Genomic DNA, 27164 nt, shown 5'->3' on the forward strand with positions numbered 1-27164 from the left:
TATCAGCATCCAGGAAATAAGGTCATAACTCTTAAGCAGAAGACTGGAACTGAACTAAACATTGAAAAATAATTCAAAACCAAAAAACACACAAAAACACACACAAAAATACACCACACACCCCCCAATCCCTCAGCTTAATCAAGAACACAAACTCAAAGAAGTCATATACTCCTTAGTAAGTTCTCCAGTGCTTCCTCCATTAAACCTGAAACACCTCAAGCCTAATTCTTATCAAGCGTTACCAACCCACACACAGATGGATGCATGCAAAAATGTCGCAAAAATTTCATTTGGGACAATCAAAACTGAGGAATGTCTGCACTGAAGRGTTTTCCACTCAGTCCTTCCATGCTAGTCCTGCCAGTGAACAAGGTAACAACCCAAATCTCCTAAGATACTCCAAGGCAGACAAATTATCCCAGAGCATAAGCAAATGTTAGGCTCGGAAAGAAATGAGATCTTAGTCTYCTCACGGACAAAACAAAGCAGAAGTAAATGTAAGTGAAAACAGACAGCTGCACATCACTATGGACACTCGGTCATCAGCCACGATATTTGTCAAAGCTGTGACAATGCTGCTGGAGGCAAATCAGTATGATCCAAATCCTCACAACCTATCAGTCCCATTGTATCTTTCTTAAAAAAAATGGGCAACTAGTAGATCTAYTCCTGACGGCACTACAAAATCATTATTGTTTCCAATGCAAAGGTAATTTGATTGTTTTAGGAGACTTTTCATTAAACAAATGYCTTGGCTTTCCTAGGATGGACACAAATTCATATCCAAATCAGGGAACCAAGTTTTCCTAGCATTTCTAGAGCTTTAACATGCTATCCTATTTTAAAACTGCAAGAGCTTGTTCTGGCACCACAGCATGAGACAATCAAATCACAAATATTTTCTCTCCAAGCCACTAGAAATATTTAAAGCAAACTGTAAAGGGAGAAGGGGAAGACAACTATCCAACCTTTGGAACATAAACTCCCTATGACAGAGACAAAAGACTTTACTGCTGCATGCCATGGAAATAGGAGACTATCTCTTATGAGATCTTGCRGCATTACTGGTCACTTTTAGCCCAGAACAACCACTATTCACGTCATCTGCTTTCTGTATTAATAATGACTGCAAAACCCACCAACACAATGCTGAAAATAGAACTGTATTATAAGAATTTTCTATTCATCCACTTCTCATCTCCCAAGCTACAACATCACTCTCTAATCAGTGGTCTCTCATTTAAATTCTCAGAAGAAAGAGCAATTTCCAATTCCTTTATTAATAAATGTACTAGTTYGCAGCATTTTTTCCATTATTGACTTCTAATTCATAACAATTAAGGAAACAAAGCCCACTGTAACTCCGTAATATGATTTGAAAGATACCATGCACCAAGCCACAGCAGCCAGACTCTAAAATCCTTTAAAAAGTCATTGTGAATCCTGCCTGTAAGAGTCAATATGGGTATTAAATTCTCATACTGCTTCACATGAGCCCTCTTCCTGTGCTTTCATCACCTCTCTGTCACCCAGGTATCATCAGATATGGGTATTTTTTGACAGAACATGTTTCCCTAAAGAATACAGCCAGCAATTTGCTAGTACAAAGTATRTAATAAGCAGTTCTTGTGAACTATCTATATTATGTGGATGAAATGTGTCTGTACAGCTCATCTTTGCTCCATTTCACCTACATCTCCTCTCTGTTTCACCTACATCTTCTCTCCATGTCCATTTCCTCTGTAGAAGAGCAGACCAGCACCTTGCTAATCAGACTTGCAGCATGTAGGCTGAGGTGTTTTTCAAGAGATGCTGCCAACACATTTACCCAGCATGAGCCCCTAATGCCTCTGGGAGGAAGAACTAACACTGTACAGGCATACTCCTAGGACTGAGCTCAAATTATACTTTTTTTAGATAGCATACTTTCCTCAGTTTTATTACAGGTCCTGTGAACAGACATTCAAATTCAAAAATTCTCTCTGCAATACTGGGAAATAACTTATATTGGATTTAATACATGTTCCACAGGGTTATTCTATTGGTATAAAGGAAGAGAGAATGTCTCCTCCRTAGGCTGGCAAAATCTGGAAGGAATCTACCTCTAAAAGGTCTGTAATGCAGTGAAAGAGGACTCAATCCTACAATTTGTATTTACTTTAATGGAACCCAATTGCTGCATCAAAGCTTTTCTTGTTGACAGAAATAGACTTAATTTTTGCTCATAGTGGGTCTGTTATAATTCACAGTAAGAGTTCATATAGGTATCTTCAGAAGAACCATGTCCCTTCCCCCACTGCTCTAATCTTTTTTGAATCTTTTTAATATCTTCATCCCCACTTTGGAAAAACAGCTAATGCTTCCAAACTGCATACCTGTAACATGAGCTAGTTTAATTTTATCCCTTGATCACTCACGCAAGTTAGCAGATTTTCACTGCATAGCTTCCCATGCCATTATAAAATTCAGATGCATTTATTTAAATCTCTCCTAGAATTCAAATACATTAATTGCTTTAGCTGATTGAATTCATAAACAGTTACCGGACAATGGAAGCTGTAGCCCCATTTTCTGATATGACAAATGAAAAAAAAAATTAAAAATTACATATATAAAAGGATCCTCCACCTTAAGCATCAAATATCATTAAAGATCTGCTAACAAACCCTACCAGATAAGAGAAGGAAGCAGGAATCCAAATCCATATCAAACTGGAAAAGTCCTCAGCAGACTCCAGAGCAATCCAAGTTGGAAATGCAAATCAAACCCCTTTGATTTATATCATTATTTCTTTATAGATTAAGTGAAAGTTCATGTACTGATCATAGGAAAGAGCCATTTCATTTACATACTGCCCTGTTTCCAAATTATTCAGGAATGCCTTACTTTTTTTTTGAATGGCTAATGTAACAAATATGGGTAAAATACTGACCAGTCTTCTATACAACTACAGAAAACTCAATCCAAACTTTCTTCCATCTTTTTACTATCTTCTTACTTTTCACAGGCCAGCTTTTTATGCTCATGATGTTTCTACAGATAGAATTCATACACAGTAGATATGAACACCATAGGCCTTACATAAAGACACATTGCTAAGAGCAAAACTCACAATAAGCATTTCTCAGGKTCCATGTTAAGATAAATGCAAAGCATAAATACTAAACTGGACTTTACTCAAAGTGAAAATAACATTTATGAAGAGTTCTTTGTTTCTATTTCTCAGTAGAGTTAGCATACAAGGCCTGACATTCAGTATGTGTTCCACATCAAGCACTCAACTTTATCATAGAAGTTTCTTATCAAATTTTACGAATTAAAAATAACAGGGTTTTACATCAAGCAAATTAAAGCAGTGGAGGATCATAACTCTTAAGASGGCAACAGATGAACTAAATATGGCTATGTTAAATTTTTGTCATTCCTGTGTCACAGGATGCTGCAGATACTAAATCTATCAAGGGTTCAAAAAAAAAAAAAGGCATAAATTCACCACAACTATTAAAACCCAAACGATTAAATACCATCTGCCCAGAGACCCCTAAACTGCACTCCGCTAGAACCCAGGGACACTTCCCTTCAGACACTCAGCTATTTGCACACCCTATCACGCTCTGCCTTGGGCATCTGCTATTATTCATTATTAAAAACAAGATACTGATGTAGAAGCATCTCTCTGGTCTGAGCTGATATACCATTCATAGGTCCATATTTTTGTGCCTGGGAAAAAGGAAGGTACAAAATCTAAAGCTGGTTCAACACCTACACTGTTCAAGTCCCTCATTTCCAAACACTATGTAGGGCACTTGTATGGCAGCCAAGGTATTTATATAGTAACAGTTCTTAATATACTTACATGACTCGTGAGAGCTGGGGAAGACACCACAAATATATAACTCTTCCTCCTCCTCCCTTAGCTGAATTCACTCCCCCTTAAAAGTTTTACTTAACACTTAAAATAGCTCTATGAGTAACCTTTTTTCTATTTTTATACAACATTAACTATTATCCATACCCTCTGTGATCTGCAAGACAGGATTTGTGTTAGTCAATCTACCTTCTGTGTATTTTAATCAGATTTTAGACAGGTAGATCTGTAGGATTGYGTTTCATTTTTTAGTTATTTACAACTGAAAGGATTCCACAAAAGTCATCCCACCATTCCTTTAAGAATAGAGAGATCTGTTCTTTATAAAACAGAGGCAGCAATAGCATTGCTAATGCTTGGTTGCCTAGAAGACCAGGGTTCCCACTGTACCAGATACTGCATCCAAAACRGAATAAAAGTGAGAGTGCTTTCTCCCTCATTTAAGGATTTTGTTAGTTATGGTCTTTCTCCAACTAAAGAGTCTCCTGTGGACTGTGATCCATCACAATCACAGCAGGCAGTCAACCTCTGCTTTGCCCAATACCTTTATTTGCTACTTATCTTTAAAACCACTGCTCTTCTATCATACTCTTGTAGTATGTGCAGATGGATTCTACTGCATATTGTGTCCAACACTTATGGCTCCTTTTTATGTTTTTTGTCTGCTTAAATGGTGCCAGAGACCAGAGCTCTGTGCACTATTTGCACTAATTCTCTTTAAATGGCTATGTGAATGGATTTGGCCACCTTTGAAATTATACATTGCAATTACTGTTCAAACCAGTGAAACAAGAGATACATGATAAAATTTTACTTAGAAAACAGCTTAGCTGCTAGATATTTGCTTCGACAAATATTTCATGAAAAGAGTGTCTTCRAAGGATAGGAATCTATTCCATGGCACGTACAAAGCAGAGGAAGAAATGCTAAGATGGATTGATACGAATATTGAGAAATGCCRTATCTTTATATTCTAATGGGAGAGTCGGTCTTCAAGTTAGTACTTTGCACCAGACAAGGATGCTGAARATTATTCAAACCCAGGACACCAGAAAAGTGTATGAGCACCAGCTGGGTCTGTTAGCTCTSAAACTATGCAGAAAGCAACAAAGGACCTCCACACTACACAAACAGCCCAGCCTTCCAGTAGGAGGTTCTCCAGACCAGCTTTGATATATTACAGCTATCAAGGATATGGCACACAGTAGAGTAATATTAAGGTGTTTCATAGGTATGAGCACAAAATGAAAACTATTATTGTGGACCATTTAAAAGATACTAAAGTTTTAAGTACTTAAAATTATGTAAACAAAGGCATTAGTTTAAAATGGCACAATAGAGAAATAATGGATCAAATACAAAAGCACAGATCAAAACAAGAGTCACACAAAAACAATGAGAATAGCAACAGGCAGTTTCTTGAAACTGGACTTAAAACACTTCCTCCTGGACCTTTTTTCCAAATAAACCTAAACCACACAAACCTAAGTGAAATTCAGATGCATGTCTGACAACAAGAAGGCATTGTTTCCACTGGGAGCAAACTGAAATCACTGACTACACTTGCATGACACCTGACAAACATTTCACTGCAGTGGTTAAGCCTTCATTCATGTAAATAAAATGTTTCCAACTTAGATCTAAGTTATACAAGCTCATATTTCTTGACAGCATTACATTGTCTAGGAATACAGTTCCCATATTATTTAGCATATAGTACACTACATAGTTTTCAAATTATAATCCTTCCATTATCAAATCTACATACATTTCCTAACTTGTATTTTATCCCTAAATTACAATGATTTAATGTACTGTCTTGAATTTAAAAAAAAAACTTTTTGTCCTATTTTGCCAATTATCAACCCTGCATAAGACCTCAGGTCCTAATGCACCAATAATGTAATTAGTAATAATCAGCTGAATACCCTGATTGACAAAGATAGTTGGGAAACGACTTAAAAGATGTGTATTTCACATCCCTAGCATTAGAAATTGTTCTGTTACCAGTGCATTATAAAAACAGGACACTAATGGTGACTCMAAAAAATCAAAGATTCTGAACCATTTCTACCAGCTCTACCCTACCAGAGATGAAGGAAAACACATCAGATGTGAGGATGYTGGCCATGTAACTCACTTATTCACATACACTTTTTTAAATCCTGATCGATATCAAGAGACATACGGTTGGGAATCCAAACTCTGTGAGCAGTCAAGCTCCCTGGTAACAGAACTAGAGACGTGCACCATTAGTACCTGGATCACCTTAACAGGAACTGTCCTGAGCCACTTTCTAACTCACCAGTGAATTTAGTTAAGCCTTCAGCAAGGTTTCTTCTTACACTAGGAAGAGAAGTCTGTTCTCCATAAAGACCAGGCTTAGCTTCCAACACTGGCATGGAGGGTATGGTATGAAATTACCTCAGTCATCATTAAATGAAACAAAAATGCTACAACAGAAACAGAATGTTAAGTTCTGGGGATTTATTGTAAAAAAATAATTAAGTAAAAAAATCCAATTTTATTATTAGATCTCCTTATAGAGCTTCTTATAGCAATCACAGGCAGACAATGATCTCTTTATGAACACTAGATAACATGATAATAATTACCCYAAGATAAGAATAGAATAATTACTCTGAATTCTTTTGCAAGGTGCTTTGAGACCTACTAATGAAAAGCACTGCTAAAAGCTGTGTATTGTAAGTATGCTTAATAATTACATAAAACAGGTACAACTTTTTCTRGAGGCCAGCTATAAACAAAATTGATTTTATTTGAAAGTTCAGCTGAATCAATCAATTTTTTGTGATAAAAATGAATCAGCTGCACTACAACAGCTTTCTTGGTGCAGGCTTACAATAGAATCATTTAAATGTATTCATTGCCTTACTGAAGCAAACATATTGAACGTTTTAAACCGTCCATCATGAGCTCAGTATAGTTCAACATGAGTAGGGTTTTCATAGAAAAATGAAATGTGTTAAGGGTTTTACAATAAACATCTATTGACTAGGTGAGAAATCCAGTTTGTTGTTAGAAGCAGTGATGCAATGTACAAAAAAACTTACCTTTCTATGAAAATCATTTATAACAGTTATAGTTGYCAGTTTTCTAAGCTATTTTTAATCTTATAAATAGCTATCTATACACACTATCAACCCACTACCTCCTTTCAGCCCCCAAGAAACTGCTAATGACCTTCTTACAAAATTCCATTGGGGGCGTGGGGGAATATGCAGTTTTTTGAAATAGCTCTACTTTGCCTGACATTCACACTGCCTGTGAAAAATGAGGCCCACTCGTGCAAATGTTCCTTATAAGAGCAATCAGGTTAGGAACTACTGGCATGAAGCTATTTCTTGAATTAGGATTACAAGATCAAGTTGATAGCTAGCATCTCCAGGGATCACCATGATTTTGCTATTATGGAAAAATCTGTGATGGTATCCTTAAAATAATTTTACCAGAAATATTGATGCAATGAGACAACTAGTTAACTTTTTAAGCTAAAGTATAAATAGTTTAATGGTTCATATAATCATCTMCAAAGCTGTCACTATTGTATTACGGTAAAACACTTGTTATTTTGACACAGCTCTTACTGTATTTCATTTTACTGAACAGTTACTTCACWACTGAAATTTTGCAAACCTTTTGTAAAAGCAGACAATAAGAAACCTTTTTTATATATACATTCCCCATTGGTGTAGAATATATCCATGGTAAATACCCCTTACCTATTCAAAACACAGGATGTTGCTCATCAATCAGTAACCTTTGGACAGGCAAATTTAATCCTGGCAAAATGAAACTACCTATGACAATAACATGAGAGCAATTATATTTTTTAAAGAAAAAAAAATTCTATTAAGAGGCCTTCATTTTGTTTGCATTTGAAAAAACATGTATTTCTAAGCCATGGATGAAAAAGGACTCTTAAATATGAAAACATCACATTTGACTCAGGCAATCCCTTAACCTCAAATTGCTGGAGGCCTGGCTGGTTTCCCAAAGATTCACAGTACGCTCACCCTGTTGTTATGGTGTTTCCTAAGCATCTGCTATGTGCCACTCGCAGAAACGGGAATCCAAACACGACAGACCTTTGATCCGACCCCAAACAGCTGGTTTTAATTGTCTGTTCTAATGTCTAAGTCAAATTTAAGCACTGAATTGGTAAACAATTCCAGCACGTTTTCGGAAACCTTACGGAAGCCAAGGTGCTCGAACACGTTCGCACGACAGATGCTTACTGAAAGGCACGAAGAGAAGACACAACACAAAAGGAGTTGCGCTCCTTAGGCGAATCTCCGCACATCGCGGGGCACGATTCCGAACGGTGCACCCCCAGCCACCCCCCACCCGGTAAGGCGGCGCCGTGGGGGGAACGCAGCGGGGGCAGGGGGGAATAGAAAAAAAAAAAAATAAACGAAAATATTTACAAATGGCAGTGCTACGAGCGGYGCACGGAGAGTCACAGGTGATGCCGGAGCCAGAGCTTCCCTCCCAGCCGCCGCCGCCCGGGGCTCCCGGACCCCCGGCCGCTCCAGGACCTCCGGGGGAGGGCAAGCACAACCTCCGCCCCACGGGCCGGAGCCGCAGGTGTAAGGGAAGGACGGGGGCTCCAGGCACCCTCCCGCCCGCGATCCCGAGGCTCATCCCGGCCGGTGCCGCCGGACGCGGGGGAACCGCCGTGGGAAGGACGCGGCTGGCGGCACACGGCGGACACGCACGTCCCGGCGGCGCACCGGGACCCCCCCGCCCCYAGGGAGCGGGACCGCCCTGCCGGCCGCCGGCGCCCACCGGAACAAAAGGAAAACAGCCCYGGAGCCGCCCGCGGCCCCGCACGGTGCCCGGCCCATCCCGCCCCACCTCCCGCACTCACCTCGGCGCGGCAGCGGCAGCTGAGCGGGCGACGGCCACTCGCGCCCGCGGGCTCCCTCCCCCCCCGCTCCCTGTTTCCCTCCCTCCTTCCCTGCCCGCCCTCTCGGCTCCGTCTCTCACCGCTCCCGGAGCGGCGGCGGCGGCGGCTGGGCCCGGCTCCCCCGCCACGTGACCCCGCCACGTGACCGCCGCCCTGCCCCGGCCCGGCTCGGCTCCGCCTCCGCCCGGCGCCCGTCCGGCCCCGCCGGGATGGCTCGGGATCGGCCCCGCCGGGATGAGCCCCGCTGGGCTGATTTGGGGTCGGCCCCGCTGGGATGGGGATGGGCTCCGCTGGGATGGGCCCCGCCGGGGCTGGCTCGGGATGGGCCCCGCTGCGATGGGCCCCGCCGGGGGTGCAGGGGTACCCCTCAAGGCCCCGCGGGACACGGCAGGGGCAGGGCCCCGGACACGGCGTGGGGACACCGCGGCGGGGCGTGGAACCCGCTGGTCTGACAGGGGCAATCAGCCGCCACACGGACCTCTGGCCCCACAGCCCCTCAGCGCCCCGACCAGACACTGAAGCTGAAATCACAATAGCGGGCGTGATTTGACAACAAAGCGCAGAAAACGGACTTAGCCCTCCTGCCTTCAGGGCTGGGAAAYAAGGAAAGTTGGTGCCAATATCTGGGGCATCGAGCCCCATCATGTACTTCACACTCCCCCCTGCAAAAAACACAATGCTGTGGTCTTGCATTTTTGATTCACACCAAACGCCACAGCGAGCGAWAATTAACTGCTGACCAGTGTCCCATGCTAAGCGTAACCTTTGCTCCCAGAAAATAATACTTACAGTAACTGGTCAAGGGGATGTCTTGTGGGAGAGAATGTCTTCATTCTTCAAACTTGATTCAGGATACAATCCAAAGATACCAACACTGACAGACCTGCGGGAGCCTCAATAAAAACAAACTCTGACGCTGTGTTCTGGTATCMCATTCAGTGCACATTGACTTTCTTCAGAAAGGAGCAACAAAATTCCTGAACATAAAASGTGTGAAGCACTTAGTAGTTTGAGAAAACCACAAATAAACTGCAATTATCAGCTCTAGAAAAGCAATCCAACGAATAGTAGATGGGGAGCAGGAAATGAAAAGGCCTGATGCCCTGCTGGCTTTGGCAATCAAAACTTACATATCATTTCAGAAACTAAAAAGGTAACAATTTTTCATACCATTGCCCAAAGCTCCATAAAGATTTTATCTTACAGCCTATAGCAAGAAGGGGCCAAACTTTGTGCCAGAGGACCAGCAACACGTGCAAAAATCTGAAAGACTGAAGCCTGATATAATGTGTTAGAGTTGAGTATCAATTTTGTCTTAATGTAATTCTCATTTAGAAAAAAGGGTTGCTTTTTTTATTGAAGATTTTTAGTTACACTACACGGCTAAACCCGGGGCCATCTCTCAACAGATCCTATAGTGAAAGTGCAATAAAAATCTTACGAGGCTCCATTTTTGGGTGCATTACAGCAGTTGTTAGCAACTGGTGAGCTGTGAAGGCCAGGTTCTTCCTGAATTGCCCAMTGGATATCTGCATGAGACAACCATSACTACCACTGCTAGGCTTATATTTCATAYATTTCAGTAGAAAATTTTGAGGAGCCAGACTCAATTCTTATGTCTGACTTCAGCTATCTGTGTCTTAGCTTAATTCCTGCTTTACCGGCCATCATAAGAATTAAATTTAGGTAGTATAGTGAAAAAAAATATCAGATGTATGTTTGCAAAACACCTATGCAGCTTTAATCCCCTTTGTAGTCCTGTCATCATCTCTTCCCCAGGCACATCAACTATGGTGCAACTGTGTTGCCTACCAGACCCTTCCGTGAGCTGCTTTAGAAGTTGTGGCTGGGTTGATAATCACAAGAGAAAACTGTTTGGTAGTTTTTCACCAACCTCTACACACTGTGGCCATAACTGATACCTTTCAGGACTCCCGCTCATTCTGCACCCTGTTACATGTTGAGGATTAAAGGAAAATACATGGGAAGGTGATTGCTCCATATCACTCTATCAGTGTAACGCATTTCTTTTCAAAAAATGAATTTACACAGATGCCCAAGAGTCCCAGGATCTAGAAACAGATATTTCAGACTATGTTTAAACCTTGTAACAGAGGAACAATTCCCCATCTTTTTCACCTGCGTATGTGAATCAACAAGATCTTCTTGTTCCATGTCAGGGATGARCGACAGCATTTCTCCATGTGCAGAAGGGAAGCAACAGCAATCTCAAATGAAGTTCATAATCTGAGTGAATGGAATCCAGGAGTATCCTTGCAGATTAGACAAAGCCACAGCTTCCGAAGTGAAAACAGAAGTTAAAATCTCTATTGTTTATAGCAATAGAACATGGTCTTGTAACTTGCCTATAGGACACTGCTCTATTGAGGCAAACGCAGATCACACTATGGAAAATACCACAGCTGTATTGCATCATGTTTGTGAAAATACTTGTTTTACTTTTTTGAACCTTTTTTTTCTGGGACTGAAGGTACATCTCTAGGTTAATGAAGCATTTTAAAATATACTTAATTCACACTTGACAATATTTTTAAAGATATATACAAGCCATATAAAACCTAAAGGAAAGAGACAACCTTTTCCTTCGCTAGCCCACCCATCCCTTCTTCCAGTCTACTAAGTTTGACCTAAAGTTCATTATATTATGGTGCTAACAGTATAAACATTTCAATAGTCCAACCGCAACATTTAATGCAACTTCAGCAATACAAATTAATAGAAGCATTAACCTAAAATTGTTGTCAAAATCATGATCTCCTGCACCATTGTTAATTGGTCTAAAAATCCCACTTTTTTTTGTTTTGTTTTTTTTTTTTTTTTTTTTGGGGGGGTGGAGGTTTTTTGGTTTGGTTTTGTTTGGTTTGGGTTTTGGTTTGGTTTTTTGAATGCTCTAGTTCTGGTCAGTTCTTACTATTAGTGACCTAAAGAAAAGSTTAGTTACTTAGCCAGCTTGACTGGATAATAAAGATCAGTCAAGTAACTGTACAGAAAAGCTTGTAAATTAATTTTTGTTATTGGAATATTGTGAATTTAAGGTCAAAGGTAAATAGACACGCTTTTTCACAAGGAACCCAACTCTGTTTCAGTCATGACCAGGCCTATGCTTTTCCATTTTACACAGCTGTAAGAGTAAGCAGCTACTTTAATATCTGTCCATTTCTTTAATCCATTAATCTCATATTCACAACTCTCTAAGGAACCAAAGGCTGGCCTCTTTTTCAGAAAGGCTTTCTTGTAATATCTCCTTTATTTTTAAAGGGAGACACAGACACATTAGAAGAAGTAGTCATGACCCTTCGTGAAGGCAGATGATAAATCCCATTTGTCTACAAGAAACTATGCAAACTTGTTTGAATGTCTTTTTTTTTTTTTATAAAATTCAAAAACACAAGAAAACAATCTTCTACTCACCTTCCTTAGTCTGCCCAACCAGCATATCTCAGATATTTTTCTTGTCAGGTAAAATATTTTTACTCTCTTACGTTAAATGTTTTTCATTGCAGACACTTTCTTCCTATTTCATTTCCGTTTCCATGATTTCTTCAGTTTCCACAAACTCTGTTCATGTTCATTTATACAACATGGGTATGCTGGGACAGAAAAAAAGCCCAGGGCATGGTTGCCTTCCAAATACAAGCAACATTAGCACTGCAAAGAATAGAACTGTGATTTCCACCAGAACTGGCTAGCCAATAGTTCTCTATATACTCATATGTAAAGCCACAGGTAGTTGTTTATTTAATAATACAAACATTCCTAGAAGTGCTTCATATGATCCATGAGAGAGGGAAAGTAGACCTAAAAAATCAAATGTAACCATTATTGCTACTATAATTTAGAATCCCTTCATTTAATGTGGAGCTTTTTTGTTTGTTGGTTTGGGGTTTGGGGTTTTTTGTTTGCTTAGGGTTTTTTAGGTGCCATTTAGGATGTAGCTCTTCATACTTAATCCTGTCCCAAAGAGAGTTTCATTTAAGATGCAAATCTACCAATTCCAGGTAACTATGGATTAATAAAAATCATTTACTGGGGGGAAATGGCCTATATCTACACAAACACAACAAAAAAAGTTCTTGYATATTTCAGTGTAATTATTAGCAGGTAAGCAAAAACGTGTTTAATGTTGGCATGAAGCCTGACTGTTATAAAAAAATCTCTGAGTCCAACAAGCCAAATTCAACTACATATGCTATAGAACCAAGAAGCCTAAAACTAAAATTAAGGTATATCTTTATTTCACTCCAGTTCTTCAGTCCTTCAGGAAATAAAGGGAAGCAGAGAATTACCAAAATGTTCTAAATTAAATACAAAAATTTACTTTATAGATCATTAAAAAAAATATATAGTATTCACCTTGCAGAACACTACCTCACAGGACCTAAACTAGAATTGGCACTAAAGTGTCTTGTGTTACAATGCAAAAACTTGTAGATGCCTCCATTATTCTGCTTTCCTCCTCCACCTCTATCTGGATTTACAGCATAAATGACTATCCCATTTTTAAATGCATTGGAGAGMTTCACATGCAAACTTGCTCACTTTTTTCACATGCAAATCTATTCACTCCTTCCACACGCAAACTTTACTCATTTTTGTTAGCTTTGTATGCTCAGCTGATTCCGAAAGGCATTTCCTTTCGATGTACTTCACCTTGCAATTTTCCTCCACCACAGARGAACACATCAAAGGAAGAGAAACAAATCAGCTTGCCTGGGCAGATTCCCCAACAGAGCAAGGATTTCCTCCCTAGCTGATGAGAAGAGCAARGCTGAATGAGGATTGACCAAATGCTCCAGATGGCTGGTTGTTCGCTCCAGCTTCCTCCTGCCTCATTTTTTTTTGTGGAAGCAGCTCCAACCTTCCACATATATTTTGCCCCACTTCTTCAAGACCTGAACAGGGGAAACTAGACCTGCAGACCCTTGGAGAGAGGACTCCATACTGGAACAGGATTCCTGGTAGGATTTGCGACCATGGGGCAGTGAGCCTAGGCTGGAGCAGGCTATGCCTGAAGGAAGAGTGCACCCAATGGAGGAGTGACCCAGATTGCAGCAATTTGGGGAGGACTGTTGCCCATGGGATGGACTCATGTTGGAGAAGTTCATGGAGAACTGTCTCCCATAGGAGGGACCCTACACTGGAGCCAGGGAAAGACTCCCCTCCCTGAGCAGTACGAGAAACAATTTGTGATGAACTGATCATAGCCACCATTTCCTGTCTCTGTGCACCATTGAAAGGAAGGAGGTAGAGCTGGGAAAGAGGGAGGAGTTGGGGGAAGATGTTAAGGTCTTATTTTACTTCTCATTATCCTGCTCTGATTTTGTTAGTAATAAATTCAATTAATATCTCTAATTTGATTCTGTTTTGCCCATGACAATACTTGATGAGTGATCTCTTTCTTTCCTTGTCTCAACCCATGAACTCTTTGTTATATTTTCTCTTCCATGTCCAATTGTGGAGGGGTGTAATAGAATGGTTTTGATGAGATCCTAGCATCTACCCAGGGTCAAACCACTACAGTGCTAAASGAGCAATGAAACATATTCATATGTGGTTTGGTTGAGTTTTTTTTTATCTTTACATAGTATTTCAAATTATGCCACATGAAATATTAAACTGAAGAGGTGAGTATTGGTGGAGATGGCAAGGGATCAGAACTAGTTAAGTGTGGCAGTGGATGGTGCTCCAAAGAAAACAGGCAGAGGAAATACAATAAATGGAATCCCTCATGAATTAGTCATGAAACTGATCTTTTTGTTAGGTGACCTTAGAACAAAAACATGAGTGTGCTAATAAAATTTGCTGATGACACAGACAGGAGGATCAACAATACAGCCTAGACTCAAAATAGATACATCATTCAGAAAATAATGGATGACTCCCAGAAGCAGACCACTAAAAARAATAGGATTAAATATGAAAGTACAAAGTCATGAATTGAAGGACTTGAAAATTTTAAACTGAAGGCATCAAGTGAAAAGAAAGGAGGAGAAAAAAACTGTCAGTCAGCAAGAGAATACCYGTAAGGCATTAATTTGATGACGTCGTGAAAGAAGCTAATACTCCCAGAATTTCAAAGAGAGTTCTGGAATATGAAAAATATTGGGCTGGTATTGGGAAGACTTCACCTAGAATGCTGCATACAGTAGGGATCAATTACATTGAAGAATGGTAAATTAAACTTGAATGGGTATACTAAGGAGGGCCARGAGAAATAGATGTGACTGTCTGTGTGTTACTCTATTAAACAGAGTAATTTTTGCCTATTTCATTTAGTATATCATGTTATGCTCCCTTTTTATGCATTTCACAGTAAGTTTAGCATTATGAAACCCTAGTTCAAAGTGAGCCCTTTGAATATGTCTACAATATAAAAAAGATCAATTAATATAACTTTCTCAGCAAAGAGCATATTAGAATWTTAAAACAAATGGCAGCTGGTGGAAATACTTCCAAAGTCCCTAGGCTTTTCAGACAAGTGCGTTAATGTCTGAGATATAAATGTACATCTTTTTTAGCTTAACTCTACAGAGACCCATGACAAATATAGTTTCTTCAAAACCTCTTATTTCCAAGTGTGGTCTCATGAGCAGTTTGAGTAAAAGGACAGCACAGCAAAGCTTAGGCAGTTCTTTGCTTTTTTTTTTTTTTTTTTTTTCCAAAATTCAATGGCGATAATATTCATAAACAAAAATAAAGAGAATTTTGACAAATGTGAAAGAATAAGCGAAAACCACCCAAATATTCAAGGTCTTAAGCACAGTTTAGCACCAGAGTTCCAAAATTAGTATCCTCTGTACTATCACCTTCCATATTAGAAAATATGACAAATACAGAGATTGTTGCAAAATCAAATGTTAATTCTTTTTTAAAAAATCCAAACCATAAACCAGCATAATTACAGCATAATGCTTGTATTATTGTGAGTAGTTCTATAAAGGAACATGATCAAATATTTAAGTCCATTTATCCCACTGGAAAAAAAACACATTTCAACCTAGATTTAAGAGTTGAAAAATACTGCAAGAATATGATGATTTTTTTGCATATTTTAATGGTTTTAGCAAAATATAATACAGTGATAGAAAGCAGCCCCATGTCCAAACAAAATTGTTTAAAAAGTACTCCTTACTTCCATGAATACCTGATTAGGGATTTCACTGATTATTTTAATCCTAGTTTTACAAGGACACAAAAAATAAATTCCAGATGTGAAAGGTCTAATTATCCTTATTAGYACTCCACTTTTCCATGTTTGTTCACCCTTGAGACCCTCACCTTACAGTAATGCTACTCAGTATGAGGATTGCAAAACACCCCCTTCCTCCCAAAATTTTAAGAATTATTATTGTTGGGCAAGGAAAGCTTTCTTTCTCCCACAATGTAAGYGTACTGCAGAATCACAGAATYATTAATGTTGGAAAAGACCTGTAAGATCACTGAGTCCAACCGTTAACTCGGCACTGCCATGGTAAACATTAGACCATATCCCGAAGTGCCACATCTACATTCCTCTTCAACATTTCCAAGAATGGTGATTCTACCACTTTCCTGGGCAGCCTGTTCCAATGCCTGACCACCTTKTTAGTGAAGAAATTTTTCCTAACATCAAATCTAAACCTCCCCTGGCAAAACTGGAGGCCATTTCATCTTACCACTTGTTATCTGCAAGAGGAGACCAATCCTCACCTCACCACAACCTCCTTTCAAGCCGTTGTAGAGAGGGATAAGGTCTCTCCTGAGCCTCCTTTTCTCCAGGCTGAACAGCCCCATCTCCCTCAGCCACTCCTTGTAAGATTTGTGCTCCAGATCCTTCACCAGCTCTGCTGCCCTTCTTTGGATACTCTCCAGTGCTTTGGGATCTTTGTTGTAGTGAGGGGCCCAGAACTGGACACAGGATTCGAGGTGCAGCCTCACCAGTGCCAAGTACAGGGGACAATCCCTGCCCTGGTCCTGCTGGCCACACTATTCCTGATCCAGGCCAGGCTGCCACTGGCCTTCTTGGCCACCTGGGCACAGCTGGCTCATGTTCAGCCAATGTTGACCAGCCCCCCCAGGTCTTTTCTGCCCGGCCACTTTCCAGCCACTGTTCCCCAGCCTGTGGMGCTGCCTGGGGTTGTTGTGACCCAAGGACAGGACCCGGCACTTGGCCTTATTGAACCCACACCATTGACCTCAGCCCATCAATGCAGCCTGTCCAGATCCTCTGCAGAGCCTTCCTGCCCTCCAGCAGATCAACACTCCCACCCAACTTGGTGTCCCCTGCAAACTGACTGAAGGTGCCCTCAATGCACTTGTCCAGATCATTGATAAAGTTGTTAAACAAYTTTAGACTGGCCCCAGTACTGAGCCTAGAGGAACATGACAAGTGACAGATCTCCAGCTGGATGTGACTCCATTCATCACCTCTCTCTGGGCCCTGCCACCTGGCCAGGCTTCTACCCAGCACCAGGCCAAGCCATGAGYAGACATTTTCTCCAGGASAACACAGTGGGAAATGGTGTCAAAGGCTTTAGTAAAGTCCAGGTAACCTAAATTGACGGTGTTCTCTATTTGTTTTTATTACTTGCTTTGGCTATGATATTCATGTAACTATGATGACAATGAAAAAATTAATTAATKAAAGCTTCCTTCACTGTTTCAAATTTAGAGGTGTAGCGGTTTGCTTCTTGTAGGTATTAAGTCAAACAATTTTTAATAGGACCTTTACAGGTCCTTTTGTTTTATAGTACATTAAAAAATGAGCTAGAATAACTCTGCACATTGAAAAGGCAGTCTCAATTTGGTCTAGTTTTTCATACTTGCAGCAAACTACTTTAGGAACCACCTTCTGAAACACATCCACCCTCAGAATCATTCCTTCCCACTCCCTACAGCTCCTYCTGGCTCCTGCTGTCACATAGCAGGCTAAACAGGCAGAAATAGCTKTAAAAAACCCTACTCAAAGCCAAAAGGGGAAACATTTACTGATTCCAAGACTTCAGGTTCCCTAGTCCTCCTGACAGATTTGGTCAGATGCTTAGCTTTGCCCACTCCTCATCCATACTCTACAGCTCCTCTCAAATSCTATTTGCAGCTCCCTCTGCCCAAATAACAATGTGGCCAAACAGCAAAAATCTGTCACAGTCCTCTGTCACATTGACCTTGACATGGCTGTGCTTAACAATATTGATTTCAAACATTCATTGAGAAAACAGGCTTCTTTTTTCTTCAGTTTTATACTGACTTTMTAACTTTCCTAAAATTAAAAGATAAAATTAATCTTAGTTTAGACCAAAAATGAAATCAGATATAGGGAGCATGCTTCATTTTACAGATGAAGAGAGATTTTAATTTCATATCTGAATTCCAASCTGGTTGATAATACAGAAGGTCATCATTAGTCCAGGGTTACTCACTGCTGCTGAATGTCTAGCTTCTGGAATAGCTGTATATCTAATGATATACATATGACAGACAGGCAAAACATAACTTACACCCAATAAAATTGCCAGACTAGGAAAATGAAGCTATTTAGAAGTAGTGAAAATACAGTATCATTCCACTTAGAAAGGTGGTCCCATTCAGGACAGAGCAAAGTAGCTGTAATATTAAGAAAACTTGTTCTCCCAGTCCTTGTGATATGTTGGGTGTGATGATAAACATGGAACCTTTTGTAAACCAATTAAGTTCTAATTAATTGCAAGTACATTTTTTTGATCTTTATGCTCCTTCTGATCTTGCTCAATTTCAGAGTTAACAGGAGATAATAGTTACAAGCCTAAAATACTCTTCTCCCTCTTTCCTGCCTTTTTTTTCCTCTTATGTCCTCTCATCTCTCCCCTCTGGCTTTGATGCGTTAGGAGCACAACACTCAACATGGTGAGAGATCCTTTGCTTAGTGTGCGTACCTCTCTACTGACAGCATATGAGCTGTGCCAACATTGCAGAATTGTGCAAAACTGTCTCATCTGAAAGTGACATCTTCACAGCTGCAAGTGTACCCATCGTTCTGCACATCCTGCAATTCACAACTGGGTCCATCCTTTCTGTAACAAAAAAATGAACAACGGTATAGCTCTGACAGCCAGCTCCTTCAATCTGTAGTCATCCAGAAATTTTGCTTGCTATTTCTTTCCTGAGGGGCTAGTTATGTGGCTAATCAATTATCTGTCAGTTTTGGTGTGGAATTGGTTTTCTTTGTTCATACATTCCTGCATGGGTATTATAAGTCTTAAGACTTCTTCCAGGAACCTTACCCTTGTTGTTACTAACATCTAAGAATTGCTCACACAGAAAAAGCTAAAAGCTAACAATAATGCTCTGAAATTTCCACTTTTAATTTTTTTTTCACTGTGAAGCAATTTTATAGTCTGTTTCTAGTCTGTAGTTGATTTTCTAATTAGTACTATGCAATCAGAAGTGAGAAAATTACTTTTTCAGTCTACATGAAAAATAAGATCCCTAAAATTCAAAGCCTGGGGGGGGGGAGGGGGGTTCCCCTAATATTAAAACTTAATTGGCAGTGTTCTAGTTTTTTTTTTTTTGTTTAGGGAAAATACTGCATTTTACCATTATATATGTGTAAACCAATAAAGCTACTCATATGGGAAGAACTTTCTATATGTCTCATTTCCACGCACTGTTAGCAGCACTGTAGGGATGTAGATGCAGAAATCCCCAGTGCAGACTGAAATACAGTAACATTGAACGTTGTATGTGTCTTCCATATAGTATGATGCATGTGATTGGAGGAACCCTAGAATCACATGCGTTTTGTATTATGAGGAAGTARAGAGGAAAAAAAATCATAAATGCTGCTTCTTATCAACAATGTCATCTTTTGATTTACACTCACTTAAAATTATGAAACTCAATATGGAGCAATGTCTAAAGCAGGCTCATGGTGTGGACATACACAGACCCACCAGTAACATCTGATGGGAAGACTACATTTCAGATCCATCATTTTAATGTAACATGACTAGGCTCTGAAGTTTAGAAAGAAAACACTGGATACCTAAACATCTAAGAAATTTCTGAGCTAAAAATATTCCAAAATCTCCAACAGCAAATATCTTTTCAGAAGGATCCTTTGAAGTTGAATGTTCATGTCTAGCTGAAAGCATATCTAATGTTCCAAAGCACAGTAAATCTCTGCCCCACCACTGCTCAGGCTCCAACGATTATTTTAAAGGAGCTTAAAATATTGGTAAGAGCTCCCCTTACTGGTTTGCCTTCAAACTGTCAGCTCTTCAGTCCTGAAAATCTTCGTATGAAACAAAGATGTGTAAAATATTCCTTCTATTGCACATTAAAACAARCAAACAGAAGTTTGATGTGGAACTAGTTGTTTGTTTATCAAATATCCTATTATTTAAATTTCTTATTAATTGTTAAGGCATAAGACCGAAAATAATGACTTAGTTCAGGAAGAATCTGTTCTTCCATCCCATTGAACTTCAATTTATTTTGAATGTTTAATTTTGTATAGCACATATAGAGATTGCAGAAGTCTAAAAAAAAAAAAAAAAAAAAAAAAAAAAAAGAAAACACAGACACTCAATTCTAACCTACTGAGTAAAGTATTCATTTCACAGTAACCATCACCAGCTTCAATGGGATCCTTTGTGGGATAATCAAGGGGCCAGTGTGGAAATCTGTGTGGAATTTGGAAATGAACAGAAGATTTATTATGTAAACTTACTGTCTTCTTGAATGGCCTACTGCTTGATTTTAAGAGCAAAATATACCTCTCAGTGTCGGTTTATACGATTAAAGATTTGTTGAGACATATATATGTATACACACATGCACACACATATGTACATACATTTACATATGATTTTTAATGCCCTACTTTTGTATGCTCAGYCTAGGGGCCAACTGAAATTGGACACTTTTATAGTGGAGATGCCAACTAAGAAAGGTTAACTTAAGTCATTTTAATGACGCTGTGAAATGCCATTATCTTGAATTCACAGTAAACAATACTGTTTATTTCAGTAAACAGTCCTGTAAATGCATAAAAATGCCTCAAGTTCTCTGGATTGTTCTTGCACAGGAGGTGGCCCTGCAGAGTTGAATGAGAAAAAACAGTACAATCTGTTGTTATGGCACATCAGAAAAAAAAAAAAAAAAAAAAAAAGAGAGAATCAGAGGATATGTTTTTGAACACACCCTACAAACCTGTAAAGACTGTAAAATAGGATTTCTTAATGTACAACAGCACTTGGAGGTTTAGTACTGCACACCACAAAGCCATCTAGTTCTCACCACTAAGTAACAAAAAACAACAATCAACACAAAAACAACCCCCCCAAGTTCCCCAATTCTCATTATAAGTACATAAAACAAAAAAACGAAACCACTATTACTCAAATGGATTCMGATGCCTACTTTTTTGTGAAACAACACTAGCAGCTTAGCTACAGAATCAAATCCACCCAGTCTGGTTCTCTCAGGTAAAACTGTATTYCCTAAAGCCTTCTCTATTTTCTTTCTTCAGACCACATCCATTGTCTCTAGAGATTGTTAGTTATTTCCTCCTTAACCATTATTCTTCCTGGGCTAGTTGTTGTACCAGAGGCATTGGTCACAAGTGAACCAAGTCATTATAACCCCTACCTATGGTGACCAATCAGGGTCCTAATCATTGTGCTGCCAACCCCCATGCTAAAATAGCCCAGGCTCCAGAATTAGCTTATCCCACTATTTATAAAATTATCTAAATATGTGACATTTAGACTTATCTGCTTTTTACACAGCTTTCTTTAAAGCCTACTAATAAAATTTAGAAAAATCTGAGGCTTGAACAAAAATGCGAAATGCCCAATAGTAATCTTCAATAAAAATGATGTGTTACTGCTTTATTTCACTAGAAAGCTGCATTTTCRGTTTCCATCCCTCTCCTCCCATGTAACATTTTGTTTGAATTTTTCAAATTCTCTTACCTTGCTTTAGAGATCTCTCATCTTTCTGTCAAATACTACTCTTTAGCTACTGTACATATTAATGAAAACAGATCTCATGAGCATGTTCAAGTCACAGTAAGTACACAAGAGCAACTGCTTAAATCACAAAATGCAAACAAGTGAACTTGCAATCTTTTTAGACCTAAGTACAACCAAGTAGCAAGTAATACATGAAATTCAAGTAAGTGTATTTTAAGTAATTGTTCTACCATGCACTTCTTCCAGTAGAAAAAATATTTTCAACTCAGATTGAAAGCAAAAAATGAGCAGTGAAAGCCCTTCACGATAAAATTTGGTGCCTTTACAAGCAGCAACAAGCTCTATTTTTGCTGCTCAAGCAGGACCTGAGCAGACTATAGTTCTTTGCTAGATACTAGCAAAAAAGTGAACCTATTAGTTATGGATCCAAACATTAAATTAACATATAATATTCCAAATACAGTGAGAGCTGATACAAACATTAAATTAACATATAATATTCCAAATACAGTGAGAGCTGATTTTCTCACTCTATCAACTCTGATATCAAAACATGTATATAGTTAAACATGCCTCCTAAAGCTTTTATTCTCAAMTATTTCCAGCCTTCAAAAAATATAATCTTAACACAGGGTTTCATTCCAAGCTCTACTCACCAATAGTACGTCACACCTGAATGAAAACCAGCACATTTAAAATCTGTAAGTGTAAATGCTGACTATCTCAAAATCCATGGATATTTTTAACACTASTATCTACTTTTCTCCCATCCAGGCAAATATTTGTTGTTGTTAAMACACATAAATTCCACTACATGCATTTAAAAACAATCAAAATCTTTCAGAGGTCCAAGTTTATTCAAATCCCAGAAACCCTTGCTTKTTTTTTTTTGTTTGCTCACTTTTAAAATTCATATATATACTCAAGTTCTAAAGGTTTCCTCATTGGATTTCCTTCATCATACTACCTGATTCAAGACCCTTTTYCCCCCAGGAATTACAGAGAATTCAGTTCCTTAGACCACATATGATAACACCAATTTGCATCTTTACATCTTTTGTTAATCCTTCCAGWACAGAATCAGTTAGGCCTTACCAGGTTATAGGAAGGATCAAACACATTGACAGGGTTAGAAGTTAAAAGCCYATTAACTTGTTTGTTCAAAAAAACCAAATTGCGAGCAGAGAGCATAAGAATGCATGCTTAACTGTTTAGTTTATACAGTTTGGAACTTCTTTTCTTTGTATTACACAAGCTACTTATCAGTTGTAAATATAAGCTAAAACATAGGGAATGCAGCAGCAAAGCCATTCAAYTACTAGGAGAAAAAGACAAGAACTGCAACAAGTTTATTGTAGACTGAAAAGTCACAATAGAAATGGAGCACTAATACTACGGAGCACTACATGCTAAATACAGAGAACCTTAATGTGGAATTTCAAACATGACCTTTCAAATGCTGTCATTTCAAGAGAGAGTAATGGATGATTTACCTTTCAGCAGAATATGGATGGAAAATAAACAAGGATTCCAAAGAAAGGAAACAGACACTTCTAAATAAATTGTACTAAGCTGTAGTGCCATGTTAAAACTACAGATTTTTTTCTCAATTAAATGAGCACCCAATAATCTTCCACAAAACAACAGTTTTAGGTCAATTTTTGATTGACCTCTTGAGGTCAGTCTCAAGAAGAGGTAAGGAACCATAAACTATTTATAAATAAGAACCAAACTTACTTGAAGTAAAGACATGTAGCTGGTTCTTAATCTAAATGACCAGGAAAGCACCCACTTGTGCGAGATTAAACAACTCGGACCAATATTGATTGTTCTATACAGTCAGAGAAAAGGGAAGGTACCAGAAACGACATGAAGTAAATTTCACAGGGCTATTTCCTCATGCACATGAGCCTGAATATATACAGSTCTACAGAACTTTCTTCTGACTGCTTTTGATTAAAAACATCTAGTGAAACTTCCTCCTGAAGATTCCCTATTCCAGAGGGGAAAAAAGGGCAAACCAAAAAAGGTTGGGGTGCACAGCCACCATTAGGACAAACCCGCCAATTAATCTGGTATCTATGGACAAGACAAACAATCAATAGTGGGACAATCAATAAGGAAAACTCTTCCTTATAAAAGCTCTTCTCTTTACACTTGTTTTCTTTAGGACAAAAAGGTGGCATCTATCTGATGTACATGAGTAGGTCTGAAAACCAAGCCAGTGTCGGAGCAAAGGTTACAAATACACTGTTTAAAAAAACCCCAACCAATCAAAACATGAAACTACAAAGCTTTTCCTTTGCAGCAAAGGGCAATATGGGAGGAAGAGCTAAGAGAAGAAAAGAAACATAACCAAAAATCCAAACCCAGCTTTCTTGTTTGCAGGTAGAGCATGGGAGTCTGATTACATAACTTATCATGACTGTTATATTCAGTGAAAAAATACAAGCAATTATACCTATTGGATTGGTCTCCCATTTCTGTTACCCCTTCAATTTGTGATGATCAAGGGCAATGGATTTTCTTGTCCCAATCCCTCCATATCCCTCCTTCCCCTCCAAACTCTCACCACCACTCCCCAAACTCAGAACAACTCAGAGAGCACAAGCTTTGAAAAATGTGGGCAAATAGTATGGGGCATTTGTAACATGTTTTAACAAAAAAACCACCCAACCCCCTCAAACCCAAACAACAYAACACTCACACCGCCATCCTGCTGTGTAAAACCCATCAAGTTAAAGCAGTACCTGACCATGCCTCCAACTTAGAGWTGTTCCATCAATCACAGATCATACTTCAAGAGACATTCTTTACTTTCCATCAGTCAAACTATAATCAGATTCAATCAATTCCACAGGAACACAACACATCAGAGGACCTCATACAGCACTCCAATACAGAAACACKAGTCTACTTTTTGGGTCATATCATCTTGCAAGAAAAAAAGCTAAAGAAAAAACAGAAAGCATGCATCAAAAATTCTCAAGCAAAGTCAAGTGTATAATTTTAAGCATTTTAATAAAGATACCACAGCCTTTCAAAACAAGAAACAAAATCCAATTCCAGACAATTTTGTCTACGAAAATGATGCATTTACTAGAGTAGCCACTTCTATGTAGAACTCAAAAGCCACAGTGTTATCTATTAAAACAGTAACAACCCAAGCTATTGAAATTCATTGTTCCAAAACTTGCAGTTATGTCATTTCTCTGTTTTCTCTCACTTCTGAGTAATTGGAAACGAATTCTGGTCCATTAACTCGCCCACTCTCTCCTGGAGGAAGTTGACCAACTCAGCTAATACAAAGACATGAGTTTCATCCAGGTCTTGTATGATGAACTTCTTTCCCAAAGCATTTGACTCATCCAAGTAGAGCAAAAACTGCTTCATTGCTGGGTCACTGTAGAGACAAACACACATCAGATCGCACCTCACAGTTACAAAAAAACACCATTTGAAGAGAGTCCCAAAGGTTTTAGGAAAAATAACATCAATTTCAAGAGTCACTCACAACTTAAATACAATTTATGAAGCATTAGTAAAAGTTGTTTCTTTCACAGTAGTTTTGATTAGTTTAGAGACAGAAATAAAATGGTAATAAAGTCTAATGAGTAGAACCAGCTGCTTGACTAGCAGAGAAGTTTCCCTATGCTGCTGCTAAGACAGCTGCAAAAAACCCAAACCAAAACTAAAACTCAAAAATCCAACCCTTAATAAGACAAGGTTGAACTTATATTTCTTTTTTCAGCAATAGCCTCATAGAAACMTGTTTTCTTAAAGCATAAGGATAACCAAAACCCAGGAGAACACAGMTCTCACTCAAAGTAGTATAGCAGAGACAAAAACTGCTTATGTAAGAATTGTTCATTTCTCATACCCCAACTGAACAGTCAYGATGTCACCTTCTTAATTTAAACTTAAATGTTTAGAAGAAAACATTTTGGAAGTATGGAACTGCTTTTGTGCAGCTATAGATTGCAAACATATTAACAGATTAGGTGTACAGAGATATCTTATACATCATATGCTATACAATGATCCCACAAATCTTGAGTGATGCTTCTTTTCATTTTGGAGGTAGCCAGGGGATTAAGTCTCAGTCCAGAGATGAGATTATATGGAAACATGCACATTGCATCTACATCAAAAGCTGACATTTACAAACTCTTAGCACATTCCTTTGGARTATGATTTACAAACAGAGCCATATGTCAGCCTTGCATGGAATTCAGTCTAGAGCTCATTAAAAAAAATAGGAAACAAGAATCAAGTAGAGAAACACTTTGTTCACAAACAACTGCAAGAAACTTGTTTGCAAGCAATATAAAGAATAAAAGGGACCATCTAATTTTTTCAAGATAAAATTGCAAATGTAACYGGATTGCTTATACTAGGGTAAGTCATACCTCACAAGAATATAGATATATATGCATATATAGATAACTTAAGCATASAGATAAAACTTTGTGTACCTTTCAAAAAATGTGACAATATTAGGTGACCATTACACGTGGTAAAACATGGCTTTGAAACATAATTTCTGATAATTAATACTTATTTAAAGTATTTTATAGCCTTTTTGTTACTTTGCTAAGTTAAAATAATCTGCAGTCTRTTATATATTATGAAATAACTGGATGTTTATACCATTGTGATTGCTATTTTTTTTGCCTTTTTTTAGGTCATATTTATATGCGGTTTTCTTTAAGGTTAAACACACACGGAAAACAGTCTATTGAAAAGAAAAWTGGGAGTTTGGAATTAAGATTATCTACAACTGCCTCTCTCCTTCTCCCAAAGGCCACACTCTTTTCTGCCTGTTCAGCACCATCCTTCCCCCCAATTCCTTTCATCTGGACTCTTCAGTTACTTAGAGTATTTCCAGGTCTAAAGAAATACACAGTCTTCGACACAAGGAGAGGCAGTAAATTCTGTTACTCACCACTCAACCAGAACACCTTTCAGAACATTCACCATCTTCTCGGTTCTCTTACGAAAGCTGAGGAGCCGGCAAGAACAACCCTTGCTTTAGCTCGCACTGGCGATCACAGGAAATCTGAAAGCACAATCCCCCCCAGAACAAACAAAACCAAAACCAAGCAACACCTCGGTTACGCTCAGATGCCCTTTACGACAACCCCACACCCCGGACCAGCAGAGTTGCTGGTCCCTCCTGCCCTTCATCTCCGCCGCAGACGAAGGGGCTCCCAAGGGATCCGAACCCTCCCGCCCACCCGTCACCTCTGCCTTGGACAGAGAAGTTCCCAAGGGCTCGAGTCCCGTCCTTCACCTCCGCSGCAGACAGAGAGCTTTCCCCGGCAATCCAATCCCTCACACCGCTCTTCTCCCCGCCGCTTCCCGGCCGGCGGAAGTGCTTTGCCCGCGCACGCGCACGCGCACGSTGGCC

General features: G+C 39.1%; 2 protein-coding genes across 2 annotated transcripts in view; both read right to left on the reverse strand.

Moving 5' to 3' along the window:
* TULP4 (TUB like protein 4) overlaps positions 1-6313 on the reverse strand; it is a 143765-nt gene extending 137452 nt beyond the window's left edge. Inside the window, 1 exon segment of the mRNA XM_057364849.1 lies at positions 6177-6313. The gene's annotated coding sequence lies outside the window, so the exon portion shown is untranslated.
* An 18443-nt stretch (positions 6314-24756) lies between these two features.
* GTF2H5 (general transcription factor IIH subunit 5) lies at positions 24757-27134 on the reverse strand. The gene is made up of 3 exons (XM_057364851.1): positions 27048-27134; positions 26700-26813; positions 24757-25157 (listed from the first exon to the last, which is right to left on the reverse strand). The coding sequence occupies exons 2-3, from the start codon at positions 26732-26734 to the stop codon at positions 24977-24979; spliced, it is 216 nt and encodes a 71-aa protein (XP_057220834.1). The 5' UTR covers positions 26735-26813; positions 27048-27134; the 3' UTR covers positions 24757-24976.
* Between the last annotated feature and the right edge of the window lie 30 nt (positions 27135-27164).

The sequence above is a fragment of the Malurus melanocephalus genome, unplaced genomic scaffold, assembly GCF_030028575.1.
Source record: "Malurus melanocephalus ecotype Western Australia unplaced genomic scaffold, MMel_1.1 scaffold_43, whole genome shotgun sequence".
NCBI classification, from domain to species: Eukaryota; Metazoa; Chordata; class Aves; order Passeriformes; family Maluridae; genus Malurus; species Malurus melanocephalus.